This window comes from Vulpes lagopus, chromosome 7, assembly GCF_018345385.1.
Source record: "Vulpes lagopus strain Blue_001 chromosome 7, ASM1834538v1, whole genome shotgun sequence".
Classification (NCBI taxonomy): Eukaryota; Metazoa; Chordata; class Mammalia; order Carnivora; family Canidae; genus Vulpes; species Vulpes lagopus.
This window is the reverse complement of record NC_054830.1, coordinates 52,231,580-52,248,336: the sequence shown is the minus strand read 5'-3', so window position 1 is coordinate 52,248,336 and position 16,757 is coordinate 52,231,580. Positions and strand designations below refer to the sequence as shown.

The following is a 16,757-nucleotide window of genomic DNA, read 5'->3' as shown; positions in this document are numbered from 1 at the left end:
AGAGCCCCTGCTCCTGAGGAAAAATACAACCAACTAGAAAATTACCATTTCTTGCTTAAATGAAATTTGACTTCTACGATCATACATGATCCCATGGTGGAGACACCCAAGTGGGCAAGAGGGCATCTGGGAGTGCCGAGGAAGGGAAGTGGCGCAGCAGAAAGGGCAGACTGCTATCAGGGGTAGCTGGGGTACGTGACCATGGCAGATAAGGATGGAGATCTTCAGTGTTGGACTGTCTTCTCAGACAAGGGGATGGCAGAGACCTCTGAGACCCCAGAGCAGCATAGAGAAAGCTCCCCAACAACCATCCACTGAGGAAAACAGCATGGTGCTAGCTGGGGGCCCACACCTGCCACGGCCCCCACCACCCTAGCGGCTCAGAGTAGACCTTCAAATGACTGCTCAAGCAGTCAGTTCTCACCAGGTCGCTAGACACTGGCTTTAATAAACCCAACAGGTTGGAAAAAATCACTCTCTAGTCCTGCCCCCCCCCCAAATAACTCTTCCTCCTTCCCCAGCCTTACCTGGTCACCAAGGTATAAAAGCCACTAGTGCCTCTAGTGCACGCAGACTGCCTCTTTGTTCTCAGCTCTCCTATCCAATTGTTACCCCTGCTTACAGAGCCTGTTCCCAGTCACCCCATCCCTCCTGTCCCCACACTGCTGAAGCCACATGGATGCTATATCCTGCTCCCCGCTGCCAGTTTTTTTTTTTTTTTTTTTTAAGATTTTATTTATTTATTCATGAGAGACAGAGAGGGGCAGAAACACAGAGGGAGAAGCAGGCTCCATGCAGGGAGCCTGACGTGGGACTCGATCCTGGGTCTCCAGGATCACACCCTAGGCCGAAGGCGGCACTAAACCGCTGAGCCACCCAGGCTGCCCTGCCACAGTCATTTCTTAACTGGCCTCCTTCCCATCAGGTTCTGGTCTTCACACTACGACTGAGGAGTGTGCCAGTGTGTCACTTGGTCTGTCCCCTTAGATCTCACTCCAGTCTATCTCTGGACATCCTTCCACACACCTCTTTTAACCCCAGGGCCACTTGCACTGCTCCCCAAATGCAGCATTTGTATCCCTCCCTCTCACATAGATCGTTGTTCATGCTTCATGGCTCAGCTTCTCATACTGCTTTCTCTGATGCTCCCAGAGGGATCCAAGTGCTCTCTCTGTTGTGACATGTGGCTTGGGCCTCTCATGAAGAATTGTCACCAGAAAACATGTATCACAATTGCCATTTTGCAATTTCCCATGAAATTATCTTACTAATCTATACTCTATGTCCCCCACTGGTGCTTAGCTTGAGGGTGCCTAGCCTCTACTAGGTGCCCATTAAATGTGTGAAATTCATAACACCATCATCAATGAAAACTAAGGCCAGGAAAGACCTAAACAGAAATAACAAGAATTTCCAGACCATTCCAGCATAGCTGCTTCCTACAGGTTGGCCCGGCTGCCTTGCCACTCCTGCCCTCTGGTGGACAGATAACACCACATGGGCAGGGACACTGGTAAACCAGGAAAGTATTAAGCCTTTAGTAATTAATAGGCAATCTGAAAGTGACATATGGTATCCTTTAGTAGTACTGCCAAGCACCCTTCTACCAGCCCTGACCCTCCTGCAGATAACTAGCAACAGAAATTTTTAAAAGACCTGAAGGCACTGGAGAATGAACAATAATAGCAGAAGGGCTGGAAGAACAGGATGGCAAAAAGGGAGTCCTAGCTTTTGGCCCACAGCAAGCCGAAGTCAGGTGTCTAAACTAGAGGAGCAACTCTAGTCTCCCTGGCCCGAAGGACCAACAGAGTTGGGAGGAAATCACCCACTGGAAAGCGAGGAAGCAATCCTGCTCAGAGAAGGGCAGGAGTGGGAGGACTCCAGATACTATGTATTAATTCAGCCCAATGGCTGAGTGGGACATCAGTACAGCAGAGGCTCACAGCAACTTAGCGGAGGATAAGAAACCAAACAGATTAGAACTGCTGCCCAAGACCTGGAACTTAAACACTTTTACCTGCATATAAAAACATCAATGCTTTATTGTTTAAGAGAATCCAGGATTTCTACCATCCAGGTTAACACTGGCAGTGTTTAGGCTATGATCCCAATCATTCAACATATGAATAATCAGGAAAACATGACCTAGAAATGAACTTCTAGATGACAAGGAGTTCAACTACTATTGGAGAAGATGAACAGTGAGGTGGAAAAAATTTGAAAGAAATGAACAGGCCCCAATGCCTGTGGGGCAGTAGCAAAAAGTCTAGTACATGTTATTAAGAGTCCCAGCAGAGGAGTACCTGGGCAGCTCAGTCAGTTAAACATCTGCCTTTGGCTCAGGTCATGATCCCAGGGTCCTGGGATGGAGACCAGCAGCAAGTCAGGCTTTCTGCTCAGCAGGGAGTCTGCTTCTCTGCCTCTGCCATGCCTTGTGCTCTGGGTCAAATGAATAAATAAAATCTTAAAAAGTGGGGGTGGGGGAGCAAGAGAAGAAAAAACAGGGCAGGAGAAAAATTTGATGGCCAAAATGATAAAATCTTATGAATTCAGAGAAAACCACTCCCAGGCAAAAGAGCAAACTGCTGATAACCAAGATAAAGAGACAATCTTGAAAGCAACCCCAGAAAAATGACATATTACAATCTGAATTACCACTGACTTCTCAGAAACTAGAGGCCAGAATATAGTGGAACAACATTTGCAAAATACTAAAAGAAAATAAAGAAACAAACTATTAACCCAGAATTGTACTCACTGAAAAAGGAGACAAAGATGTAAACAGGACCAATCTGACCAATATATTCAATGAAAATATCCTTTAAGGATGAAAAGAAAAGCTCCTTCTGCTAAAAAGAAAACTAAGACTTCATCACATCAACAAATGCTGAAGGCAGTTCTTGAGGCTGAAGGTAAAATTATATACCAAATCAAAGAGCACTGGAAATAGTATCTCAGTAAATATAAAAAACTTTTATTTTTCTCTTAAATACATAAGCTTTCAAAGGCAAAAATCATCATTACCCTGCTGGGTTCTAATGTATGTAAATATTACATCCATACCTTATAATAGTAAAGTTGCAAGATACAAGATCAAAATATAAAAAATCAGTTGCCACTATAGACTAACAATGAACTACCAGAAAGAGAAATTAAGAAAACAACCTCATCTATAATTGCACGAAAAGGAATAAAATACGTAGGACTAAATTAAGCAGAAGTGAAACTGACTTGTATGCTTAAGACAAGATGAAAGAAATGAAAGGCATAAGTAAATGGTAAGTATCCCATGCTCAAGGACTGGAAGAATGCTGTTAAGATGTCTACACTCCCCAGTGCAATCTCCAGATTGAAAACAATCCTATCAAAATTCCAAAGGCATTTTTCTCAGAAATAGGACAAACAACTCCAAAATTTGTATAGTGCCACAAAAGACCCCAAACAGCCAAAGCTGTTTTTGTTTTTTTCCTGAGAAAAAACAACAAAGCTGGAGACAGCCCATTTCCTGATTTCAAGCTGTACTACAAAGCTATAGTAATCCAAACAATTACAGTACTAGCAGAAAAACAGACACACATATCAGTGGAACAGAACAGAGGGCCCAGAAATAAGCCCACGCAGATAAGGTCAATTTATGACAAAGGAGCCAGGGACATTGAATGAGGAAGAAACAATCTGTCCAATAAAGGATGTTGGGGAAACTGGACCACTATCTTATACTATACACAAAAATCAGCTCAAAATTGATTGAAGACTTGAATGTAAGCCCCGAAACCATAAAAACCCCTAGAAGACAACAAAGACGGTAAGCTCCTGGACATTGGTCTTGGTGACGCTTTGTGGATTTGCCACTAAAAACAAAGGCAACAAAAGCAAAAATAAACAATTGGGACTACATCAAACTAAGAAGTTTCTGCACAGCAAAGGAAACCAAACAAAATGAAGAAGCAATCTGCTAAATGGGAAAAATATTTGCAAATCATCTATCTGGATAAGGGGGTTATATCCAATATATTTAAAGAACTCATATAAGAGCAAAAACCAGGGACGCCTGGGTGGTTCAGCGGTTGCGCATGTCTGCCTTTAGCCCAGGGCGTGATCCTGGAGTCCTGGGATTGAGGCCCCCATTGGGATCCCTGTGAGGAGCCTGCTTCTCCCTCTGCCTATGTCTCTGCCTCTTTCTGTGTCTCTCATGAAAAAATATATTAAAAAAATTAAAAAAAAAAAAAAAAAAAGAACAAAAACCACCACCACATTCCACCTAAAGATGGGCAGGGGAACCAAATAGACATTTTCCCAAAGAAGACATCAAAATGTCTAACAGACACATGACAATGTGCTTTTAACATCACAAAAAATCATGGAAATGCAAATCACAACCACAATGAGCTAACACTTCATGCCTGTTAGATATCTACACTTCCATATTTGCTGTAACATTAATCATAACAGCCAAGACATGGAAACGACCCAAGTGTCTGTCAACAGATGAATGGATAAAGAAGATATGGAATATACATGCAATGGAATAGTATTCAGCCTTGGCAAAGAAGGAAATCTTGTCACTTGTGACAACATGGATGGACTTTGAGGGCATTATGTTAAGTGAAATAAGCCAGACAGAGAAAAACAAATGCTGTATGAGATCACTTACATGTGGAATCTAAAAACAAACCCAAACACACACAGTCAAACTCACGTAGTAAAAAAGGAGTTCCCGGAGAGGCCAAGAGGTGGGGTTAATAAGGAAAAGTTGATAAAAGGAAACAAACTTTCACCTATATGATGAATAAAGATCTCATGTGAAACATGGTGACTATAGTTAACACTGTTTATAAAACTGAAATTTGCTAATAAGAGAGTAGAACTTGGAAGGTTTTCTACACACACACACACACACACACAGAGTAATGGATGTGTTAATTAACTAGATGGGAGTATCCTCCCACAATGTTGATCAAATCACCATGACACCTTAAATATCTTACAATTTTATTTGTTAGTTAGAACTCAAAGCTGAAATTTCAAAAATTACATTATTACCTTGTGGGGTTCAAAGGTATGTAAATATAATGCATCTGCCAGGCAGGCACCGGGATCATGTCTAAAGTCAAAGTACTTACCCCATTCCCTGTTTGAAAGCTTCAATCAACTCATTCTTTTTATTCTGATCTTCTACCCAATACACACTTGGAATTACAAACTCTGATATGACACGGCATTCTGGACAAGACCTGAAATTACAATCAAAGTTAGTATGGGAGAGATGAAGTTACAAATCCTGTGTACACTGAACCAGCAAACTCCTTGCTCAAATACATGACCACTCCAGATGTTTCCTAACCAAAAATTCCAAAAGGTACAATCATAATCACCTAAGAATCTTCTTTACTGTTTTCTTTTTCAAGTTTTATTTAAATTACACTTAGTTAACATACAGTATAATATTAGTTTAGGTGTAGAACCTTATTTACTGCTAAAAACATGTTCTTCTCAACAGTAAGAGGACAACCCAATTTGGGACACCTGGCTGGCTCAGTCAGTGGAAGAAGCAACTCCCGATCTCAGGGTTGTGAGTTTAAGCCCCACCTTTTGTAAAGTGATTACCTAAAAATAAAATCTTTAGGGGCACCTGGTTGGCTCAGTTGGTTAAATGTCTGCCTTTGGCTCAGGTCATGATCCCAAGGTTCTGGGATCAAGCCCCACATTGGGTTCCCTATTCAGCGGGGAGCCTGCTTCTCCCTCTCCCTCTGCTGCTCTCCCTGCTTGTGCTTATTCTCTGTCAAATAAATAAAATCTTTTTAAAAAATTAAAAAAATCTTTAAAACAAACCCAATTGTAAAATGGGCAGAAGATTTAAGTAGGCCATTTCTCCAAAATGGCCAAAAAATATAGAAAAAGATGCTCAAGATCATTAGTTAGCAGGGAAATCCAAGATACCACTTCACACCTGACTGGATGGCTAAAATCAGAAATAGAGTAACAAGAGTTGCTGAGTGTGGGGAGCAGCTGGTCCCTTCCTGTGTTGATGGTGTGGCCGCTGTGGAAAGCAGCCCGGTAGTTCCTTAAAATCCTGAATAGTTACCGTATGGCCCAACAATCCCACTCCTAGGTATCTACCCAAAAGAAATAAAAACAGTCCACACAACAACTTGTCCATGAGTATTCACAGTAGCATTATTCACAATAACCAAAAGAAGGAAACAATCCAAATGCCTGTCAACTGATGACAAAATAAAATATGGGTATCTACACGAGGCCATGTTACTTGGCTACGACCAGGAACAAGGCACCAGCACACACATGGCAGATGAGTGAACTCCGAGAGTAGTATGCCAAGGGAAAGAAGCTGGACAAAGAAAGGCTACATACTGTATGACTCCATTTCCAATCAGCATCCAAACAGGCAAAGCTGGAGGGCAGAAAGTAGAGGAGGGGCTGCCAGGGGCTGGAAGCAGCAGGGAGGAAATGGGCAGTGAAGGCAAACAGAGGTTTCTTTTTGGGAGGATAAAAATGTAAAATGAGACTGAAGTAATGGTTGCACAACTGTGAAAATACTAAAAACCACTGAACTACACACTTTTATCTCAATAAAGCTATTTTACCACACAAACATGTGACTCTGGGCACATTACTTGACTTCACTCTACCGCAGTTTCCTTATCTGTAAATGAGAATGATCACTGGGTCTGAGAGAATTAGAAGCTGATTTAGTTTCTAACAGTACCCAGCACACATTAACTCTTCAGTATGAGTAAGCTCTTCCCGTCACTCTGCAAAATTTAAGACTCCTGTGTCGTTATACGTCAGATATCTCAATAAAGCCAGGGAAAAAAAGAAGCTTGTGTTGGCCCCATGGAGCACATTCTATGTATCATACACTACGTAAAATGTGTTAGATGCATTATTCCATTTAATCTTCAAACAATCCTATTTTATAGATGAAAAAAAAAATAAAGGCTGAAAATGTAAAAGGCAATCAGCCTAAGGGACAACCACCAGTAACTGTTAGTGCTAGAGCCAAAAGGCCAGTGCCATTAACACTTTCTCACACAGATGATCCCTGCTGAGTGGCCCCAATCACCCTGACAGTTGGCAGGAGCTGTTACCCATATTTTAAAGGAAAAGGCACATATTTTAAAAAAGAAGGCTACTTGACATGCCCAGGCTCCTGCAATTAGGGGCTAGGACTCACTAGTTATTTTCACACTGGAGGCCAAGGGAGGAGTTAAGAGTAGATAGAAGAAGGCCCCAAATCAAACTCCCCAGCTCCCACACTTAAGACCCCTAGCTGGACTTACTTAATGATTGGGTTCTCAAACTGCTTGGCACATCTCCACTGCCGGATGCAGGACAAGCAGTACGTGTGATTGCAGTTGGAGAGAATCCCAAATCTCCTCTCAGAAGCAGATGCCTTCTCAAGGACCACTTCCATGCAGATACTGCATACTTTATCCTGACTTGCTTGGAAGGCAAAGGCCTTTTCCATCTCATGTTCAAATGTCGACATGCAGATCTGAAGTACGGAGAGAAAGGAGGGCAACGCTATTAGGCTGCTGGGGAGAGGCAAGAGCCAGGGAGCAACGGTGGCAACACTGCCACACCCAAGATCAGGAAGGCACGCACACCATGACTGTCTGAGGTGGAGCCCAGCAGCCCCTGGCTTCAAGACACAAAGCTCTCTCAGACCACAAATAGAACTTCAAACATCACCTGCCCAGCCTCTTGTTTTCCTAGCATGGTATGGTCACCACCAGTTTAGAGGACCAGCCTGGGATCACAGAGTTCACAGAGCCTAGGACCCCCATTTCCAGGCTCTTCTGGGGCATTGTCTTTACCCACTCTGATTTACACCAGTATCAGAAATGCTGAACAATCCTTAACTTAAAACACTAGGATGGTCGTTCAGAGTCAGAGGTAAGCAGCACCACTTCTCAAGAGAACAAGTCATTGAGCAGCCCGGGTGGCTCAGCGGTTTAGCACCACCTTCAGCCCAGGGCATGATCCTGGAGACCCGGGATCGAGTCCCACATTGGGCTCCCTGTATGGAGCCTGCTTCTCCCTCTGCCTGTGTCTCTGCCTCTCTCTCTGTGTGTCTCTCATGAATAGATACATAAAATCTTTAAAAACAAAACAAAACAAAAAAAAAAGAGAACAAGCCATTTAATGAATGTATTCATTCAGTAAGTAGTTGCTGAATACCCCCCATGTGAGGCACTGTGTATTAGGCATGAGAGTCAATGCAGAGTCTGAAGCCCCAGATTCTGCCCTGGGAAGCTCATGGTGGACACGGATGGGAGAGAAACCAATACGTGCAGCACAAAAACCTCAGCACACCTGGGCGCAGAGGAAAGCTCTAATTTCGTGCTCTCCTGAACACCCCTAGGAAGGCAGTGGGAAGGAACAGACTCAGCCCTCAACACCCCATGGCCTGCTCACCGTCATAAGCTCTAACACTGTAGCTATGGGCTCCTTTCCATCTCTTACTCATCTTCACACTGAGCCTAGTGTGAGGCAGAGCCTCCAGAAATATTGCGGACTTGATGACCTGAAAGGTCCCTTCCAATACTTGGCTCCTCAAATTCTCCAGAACTCAGCCAGGCTGGACCTCAAGCATGAGGATATGTAAACATACGGAGAATGTGTATGTAATGCATCTCTCCTCTTTTATACACATACCCACCCATCCATCCATACTCTTGAGTTAGATTTGTTCTCTGAACTTTGCATTGCTTTGTTTCTGGTGCCTCTTCCCTTTTGCTTCATTCTAAATAATTAAAAACTCAAAATGACAACAGGGAAAAGGACTTGAAAATAGGGTTATGGGGTGCGTGGGTGGTTCAGTTGGTTAAGCGTCTGCCTTTGGCTCAGATCACGATCCTGGGGTCCTGGAATCAAACCCCACATGGGGCTCCCTGCTCAGTGGGGAGTTTGCTTCTTCCTCCTCCCCTGCCCTCCCCCTGGCTTGTGGTCTCTCACTCTGTCAAATAAATAAAATCTTTAAAAAAAAAATAGGATTATAAATATGCCAGGTACATATTGCAGGTATTATTGGCAGAGGGATGCTTATAGGAACACCAACAATTTTGTCATTAGTGCATTTCAAATTTCTTAAAAATAAGTTCATGCAAAGGCTTGCAATTTTACCTTCTCATGAGCTTTCCTTTGCTCTGGGTCAAAGGGGTGCAGGACTCGTAACCTACAGATTTCACACACTTCCCCATGCAGGTAGACACAAGCATCCCCAAACCGGCACTCCCCAGCAGCTGCATAGGGGCACAGCTGCTGTTCACTGCTGTAGGAGCTGCTGGCTTCTAAATCATCAAGGCCACTCCTGATCGCATCGAGGTAGGAATGCGGCTTCATTTCTGGGCTGTTCTGGAGATCACTGCAGCCTCCTGGATTACTCACCACACTTGGGCAAGTCTTTTCTTCAGCCATGCCAGAGAGATCTTAATACAAAACATAATAACACACACACAAGTGAAAACTGGCCCAAACTTTCTGGTAAGCAGTTAGTCAAAACCTAACAAATTAAGTAACCCTGACCTTGGGAATTCCACTCTTTGGATCATACAGAAAAAAAAATAGGCCAAGAGGGGAAAATAGAAGGAACAGTATAAATGTTTATAATGATATTATTATGATTTTTTTTAAAAAAGGAAAAAACATAATTGGCAATACAGGAAATTAGCAAAACGGACCATGATATATTTAAATGAAAGAACTATAAAGTTTCTGTTTAAAAATGACAAATATGGAAATGGACCCATGGACCAGTTAACACTAAAAAATTAGTAATAATTTTTTTAAACACCAAAATATAAGTCAATGGGAATTTAGAATGAAGTCAATAAAATACAGCGTTTTCCTTTATATTAGAAGTTATCTATCATTTTACAGTAAACTAGAATGAAAATTTAGTGAGTCTTTGGGTCCTGAGGCCAGTGTGGAACTCCTCTATGGCATTCCCACCTCAGACACTTCTGGCCTTTTTAGAAAGGACGTTTGACTAGAACAATTACTTGTTTGCTTAGGATGGAATCTACCTATCTTATGTCACACAATTCCAAGAACCAGAAATCCTTTTACTCGTTGAGGACTAGCCAATAAAAATAACTTTTATGATTTGTAGTCCTACCACCTTCTCCCCAAACCCTGGTCCAAGGTACAAACCACTCCCCAAACCCCAATATTATCAGAGTTGCAACCTAAAATACCAAATACTGGCTAAGCATAATAACTAAGACTCTGAACTGACCTAGAAATAAAACAGTGAAACATGTGCTTTATCAAAATATGTAGCTTTGAAATGAGCAGCCGGGTGCTTCTCAGAATTGGGAAAGCACCCCATGGCAGCCACACACTGACAAAAAGTCACTCTGTAGCTCTTGCTACAGGCCAAATTTGGCAGTGACCCAGCCTGTAGGCCCAACGCATCACCTGCATGCTCAGCAGCCAAATGAAGCTGTTCTCAGGACAGTTCTGGGGTCTACACTTGAACAGCTGGGAGGGAGACTAGGTTAGGAGCCCTCTGACAAGGGAGGGCCAGAAAGGAGCATCACGAGCAAACAACACTGCTTTTCAAAAAGAGGCAATGAAATGACTCTGCTCACTCACTTCGGTCTCTAAGTACTAATGTTCTCTTCTCACGTTTCCCAGGCTCGTGTAAGTTAGTTTTCACAATAGATGCAGTGAGGTCGGAAGCAGAGTGAGGACTATGGAAACCCGGGGAGGACACACCGTGGGGCATAGTGCCCACAGCACCACCAGCTGCAGCAGAAGGCCTCGTGTGATCATATCTAAACAAAACACACAGAAAATGCATTATGGACATAGCACCTGCACATGCCTCCCACACTTCTAGACGTGGACCATCTTTTCTTCTGTTCCATTTGTGGAGGTGGAAAATGAGAATTTTTCCCATATGTTAAATGATAAAAGGCTTATCAATTAGTAAAAAATGCCTGGTGATTCTAAGAGAGTAGTAGGTATACTGCTGTCTATCATGTACACTTAAGTGTCCTAGGGGGATGTGAGTGGGACAGGCAAAATATCCCAGAACACAGAGAAATCCTGAGAATTCCAGCCACATGTTGAAGTGAAATCTCTCCTGACATCCAAGCCAGTGTTCTTCTGGCAGAAGTCTCTGAAAAGTTAATGATGGCCAATGTAATAGTTGGAGACCAGTCTTCCTGGACTCTCCGGGGTACCCACTGGCATGGCAGGGCCAACTTCTACACCCTCCAGTCAGCACAGGAAAGAACATATAAGCTCTTCAGTATAAAAGCACCTGATCAGGTTTCTGGAATGTTTTCCTGTTCAGAATTTACAAAATTTCCCTACAGACACCGAGTGGGAAAAAGGCAGACTCTGTATGCATATAAATGTTCACCGCAGGGGTACTCACAGCAAAAAAACAAAAACAAAAACAAAAAACCTGAAAACCACTTAACTTTCTTTCTTTCTTTCTTTTTTTTTTTTTTTTAAGATTTTATTTATTTATTCATGAGAGACGGGGCGGGGGACACACGACACAGGCAGAGGGAGAAACAGGCTCCATGCAGGGAACTTGATGTGGGACTTGAACCCTGAACTCCAGGACCACGCTCTGAGCTGAAAGCAGAGCTTAACTGCTGAGCTATCCAGGCATCCCTATCACTTAACTTTCTAAGAGAGGAATAGTTAATAAGATGATGGCATGTTAACATCATGAAACATAAAATTACAAGTAGGAAATAAAGTAGCAGCTTAGGTAAAAGCTTGTGACATGTTAAGTGGGCAAAAAGGCAAGATATATATACTGTGGGTGCAATTTTTAAAAGTCTCATTAAGAAAAAAAGAAAATCTCATAAGAATAAGGCCTGAAAAGTGATTTTGAAAAATTAAAATTATGGTAATGAAACTTATATTTCAAAATGATCTGCTGTACTTTTTATTGTTAAATTACTTTCAAATTAAAATTTGCCTGGATGGCTCAGTTGGTTATGCACCTGACTCTTGATTTTGGCTCAGGTCATGATATCAGGGTCATGAGATTGAGCCCGGGTCAGGCTCTACGCTGGACATGGAGGCTGTTTAGGAATCTCTTCCTCCCCCTCTGCCCCTTACCCCTCTACACTCTCTCTCTAAAAAAAAAAAATCTTAAAAAAAAAAATTCCCCTCATCGACACCCATGCTCCAAATGAAGGATCTGAGTTTCTGATAATATTTAATTTGATAGGACAGTTGGAAGCAGCTGTAGCTCTTGCCTGCATCGAGTCCCATAGGCGCAGTAGCCCTTCTGATAGTATTTGCAGATGGTGGATGGCTTGCTGTTTGCCAAGTCATGTGAAAACAGGCACTGGTTTCCTTCCCGACAGACACCATGCATAAAATACCTGGAGAGGCAAGCGGAGGCATAAAACTTTTAGAGACATTTTGCTTTAAAAAATTACCATATTCTTGAATCTAGCATACAAATGCTTATTATATATGTATTATGTATCAAGGCTCTATTAGGCCCTGGAGATAAACATATTTCCTTGATTCTAAAACAGTGATGGGTGGCTCAGTGGTTTAGTGCCGCCTTTGGCCCAGAACCTGATCCTGGGGACCCGGGATCGAGTCCCACGTCGGGCTCCCTGCATGGAGCCTGCTTCTCCCTCTGCCTCTCTCCCTCTGTGTCTCTCATGAATAAATAAATAAAATCTTTAAAAAATAAAAATAAAACATAAGGGATCCCTGGGTGGTGCAGCAGTTTAGCGCCTGCCTTTGGCCCAGGGAGCGATCCTGGAGACCTGGGATCGAATCCCACGTCGGGCTCCCGGTGCATGGAGCCTGCTTCTCCCTCTGCCTGTGTCTCTGCCTCTCTCTCTCACTGTGTGCCTATCATAAATAAATAATAATAATAAAAAAATTTAAAAAAGGAAAAGAAGTATTTAAAAAATAATAATAATAAAAAAATAAAACATAATAGTGATTTTTGATGCACCACAACTAATTCAATGACCGTTTTCTGGAAGAAAAATGATGCCATAAATTTGTTTTAAGATATACCCTCTTGATTTGAGATGTTACATATGTAAATGTGAGACTCAAAACTGAGAGAATACTCTGAAAAACTGTTCTCTCTGTTCTCATGGAGTTTAAAGGGTACGGCTGTAAATGGATCAGAGACCTGGGCCCAAAATCCAGGCCTGCCACCTATGAGCAAGTCACAAAACAAACCTCACTACCTTCATCTATAAAATGAAAATAACACTATCTACTTTACTGGGTTGTAGCAAGGATCAAATTAGAAAATGCAGCACAAAAGATACATATATAAGAATGTTCCACTGAAATGTCTAGTACAGGTTCTCATGAAATAACTGGGAGGTTTTATAATTCTGTCCAGCGAGAGTACAGAGACCTGGCTGAAAACTCAGAGCAAACAGTAGAGCGATCTCAAAGGCACATGCCTTGGTACTAGGGGTAAAGAGACTGAACGAGGATTTTAGACCCGCCCTAACAAAGCTTAAAAGCAAGTTTCAAAAGGACAGAGCTGATAGCGAATAACCGTCAGCCAAAACATACTTTAACATCTTTGAAGGAAGACAATAAAATACAAATGCTCAAAAACATTCACACTGGCATCCAGTAAAAAAATAAGCAGCTATGCCAAAAGCAGACAAATGTGACCCATGACCAGGAGAAAAATTAGTCAATTATAGGAATGACAGATGATGGAATCAGTAGATAGGACTTTAAAAACAGCTACTATAAATATGTTCAATTATGCTGAGTATGAAGAGAATTAGAAAATATAAACCAAATGGAACTTTCAGAAATGAAAAGTACAATATCTGAAATGAAGATTTCACTAGACACACTTACTGTAAATTAGACAGGATGAAAGAAAATCTCAGAAGACCTGAAGACACAGCAATGGAAACTATTCAAACTGAAGAGGAGAGGACAAAAAAAAGAACAGATTTTTGCTTCTAGCTGTGAAGGAGCATAGAACCTGCCCTCCAATGTAAAAAAGCTAGCTAACAGAACAAAATATATGAAACAACTGCTCTGAGATAGGCTCCAGAGGCAACACGAGACTGGCCTTTGAGAGAAGGGAAACAAGGGAAAGCCTGGCTTTCTTCTGGGAGGCGTACCCTGGATCTCAGTGCAAGGAGGTGAGTCCTGAGCAGAGCACAACAGTCTTGATGGGCTGAAGAGACAGAGAATAGAGTTCAAGGAGTCGGAGGGAAGCTCTTTAAAGAGCTTGTAAATAGTGACACAAAGGGGATCCTTGGGTGGCGCAGTGGTTTGGCGCTTGCCTTTGGCCCAGGGCGCGATCCTGGAGACCCGGGATCGAATCCCACGTCGGGCTCCCAGTGCATGGAGCCTGCTTCTCCCTCTGCCTGTGTCTCTGCCTCTCTCTCTCTCTCTCTCTCTCTCTCTCTGTGACTATCATAAATAAATAAATTAATTAAAAAATAGTGACACAAACATGAAGCTGACTTTTGATAAGCCTGTCTGGGTAATTCAATGGGGGAAAAGAATAGTCTTTTCAAATACAAAAGATGGACACAGTACCTACATGGGGGAAAAAAAAAAAAAAAAGGGAAGTTCAAATATTATGTGTCTGCTAATGTGACCCAATATGAATTAAGTATACAACATAGCCTGTGATACATTCTAGCCAAAAACATTGAATTCAAATCCAACAAAACTCCAGATCTAACTCCTTTATAGGAAATACAGGTGATTGAGAACAAGCTCAAAGCCATAAGGAGAAAGCAATCGGATAAATATAAAAAGAAGAGGTGGTACATGGACCAGGGGTTTCTTTAACAAGTCTCATGGAAGGTAGGCAAGGGGAACAGGAGTCTGAAAAAAAGATTGGTGTTTTTTTAGACTTAAATTTACCATTATGACTCAACAATTTCACTCCTATTTACTCAAGAAAAATAAAAACATACATTTATACAAATACTTGTAAATGGATGTTCATATAAGTATCATTCATAGTGGCCAGAAAGTGACAAGTTACACAATTCCTTCAACTGGTGAACTGGTAAGTAAAACATAATATATCCATAAAATGGGGTATTATTTGGCAATAGAAAGGAATGAAGTACTGATGCGTGCTGTAACACGGACAAACCTCAAACACATTAAGCGAAATGACCCAGACAAAATACCACATTTTGAGTGATTCCATTTAAATATAGGATCAAAAAAAGGGGCAGAGGCACCTGGCTGGCTCAGTCAGTAGAGCACACGACTCTTGATCTTGGGGTCATGGGTTCAAGCCCCAAGTTGGGTATAGAGCTTACACTAAAAAGGCAAGGGTGGGGGTGGGGGGACAAATCCGTAGGAACAAAAAGTAGATAAATGGTTCCCTAGGTTGGGAGAAGGGGTAATGAGGAATGAATGACTGCGAATGAGCACAAGAGGTCATTTTGGGGGTGATGAAAATGTTCTTAAATTTAATTATGGCGTTGTACAACTTTAACTTGACTAAAAATCTTTGACTTGTATGCTTAAAATGAGCAAATTTTGGGATCCCTGGGTGGCGCAGCGGTTTGGCGCCTGCCTTTGGCCCAGGGCGCGATCCTGGAGACCCGGGATCGAATCCCACGTCGGGCTCCCGGTGCATGGAGCCTGCTTCTCCCTCTGCAGTATATGTCCTTTGGTGTCTGACTTCTCTCTCTGCTTCTCTCTGCTTCTCTCTCTCTCACTGTGTGCCTATCATAAATAAATAAAATTAAAAAAAAAAAAAGAGCAAATTTTGTAGTATGTAAATTCTACTTTCATAAAGCTGTTGAGAAAAATTTAGGGGTGCCTGGGTGGCTCAGTCGTTAAGTGTCCAACTTGATTTCAGCTCAGGTCATGATCTCAGGGTTGTGAGATCAAGCCCCGCTGGCTCCGAGCTCATCAGGGAGTCTCTCTCTCTCTCTCTCTTTCTCTCTCTCTCTCTCTCTGCCCTCCTCTTGCTAGTGTGAGCTCTCTCTTTAATGAATAAATCTTAAAAAAAATAAATAAATAAATAAAAATAAATAAAAAGGAGGGAGCTGGCTAGGTTAGTAGAAATTACATAAGGTATATAATAACCAAATGCAATATTTAGTCTAGGATTATGATTTTTTTTTAAGATTTTATTTATTTATTCATGAGAGACACAGCGAGAGAGAGAAAGAGAGAGAGAGAGAGGCAGAGACAAAGGCAGAGGGAGAAGCAGGCTCCATGCAGGGAGCCCGAGGTGGGACTCCATCCCAGGACTCCAGGATCACACCCTGAGCCGAAGGCAGATGCACCCAACCACTGAACTATCCAGGTGTCCCTTAGTCTAGGATTATATCTTGGTTTGAACAAACCAGATATAAAAGGCATTTTTGGAACAAATCAGGGTGAACTGGGTATTAGGTAAAATGACATGGGAAGTTGAAGATTAACTGGAAGAAGGAGATTATAAAACAGCATTTACAGTAAAATGGTGCAGTCACTATGGAAAACAGTATAGTGGTTCCTCAAAGAATTAAAAATAGAATTATCATATGACCCAGCAATTCCACTTTCAGATACAAAAAAAAAACACAAAAGCAAGGACTCAAGTATTTGTATACCCATATTCCTAGCAGCATTATTCCAGTAGCCAGAAGGTAGGAACAATCCAAGTGTCTATCGATGGATTAATGAAGAAATAAAATGTAGCACATACATACAATGAATTATTATTCTGCTTTATAAAGGAAGGAAACTGACACATTCTACGGCATGATGAACTTTGAGGACAC

The 16,757-nt window shown here is 42.0% G+C and overlaps 1 protein-coding gene across 2 annotated transcripts in view; it reads right to left on the bottom strand.

Annotated features, from left to right (window-relative positions):
- The window catches only part of MKRN2 (makorin ring finger protein 2), a 30,243-nt gene that overhangs the window by 2,492 nt on the left and 10,994 nt on the right, over positions 1 to 16,757 (bottom strand). For both annotated transcript variants that reach the window (XM_041760537.1, XM_041760538.1), the window contains 5 exons: positions 12,252 to 12,380; positions 10,621 to 10,802; positions 9,148 to 9,452; positions 7,302 to 7,516; positions 5,124 to 5,234 (listed from right to left, as the gene is read on the bottom strand). In XM_041760537.1, the coding sequence (XP_041616471.1) occupies positions 5,124 to 5,234; positions 7,302 to 7,516; positions 9,148 to 9,452; positions 10,621 to 10,802; positions 12,252 to 12,380 (942 nt within the window). The remainder of the gene's footprint in view (positions 1 to 5,123; positions 5,235 to 7,301; positions 7,517 to 9,147; positions 9,453 to 10,620; positions 10,803 to 12,251; positions 12,381 to 16,757) is intronic.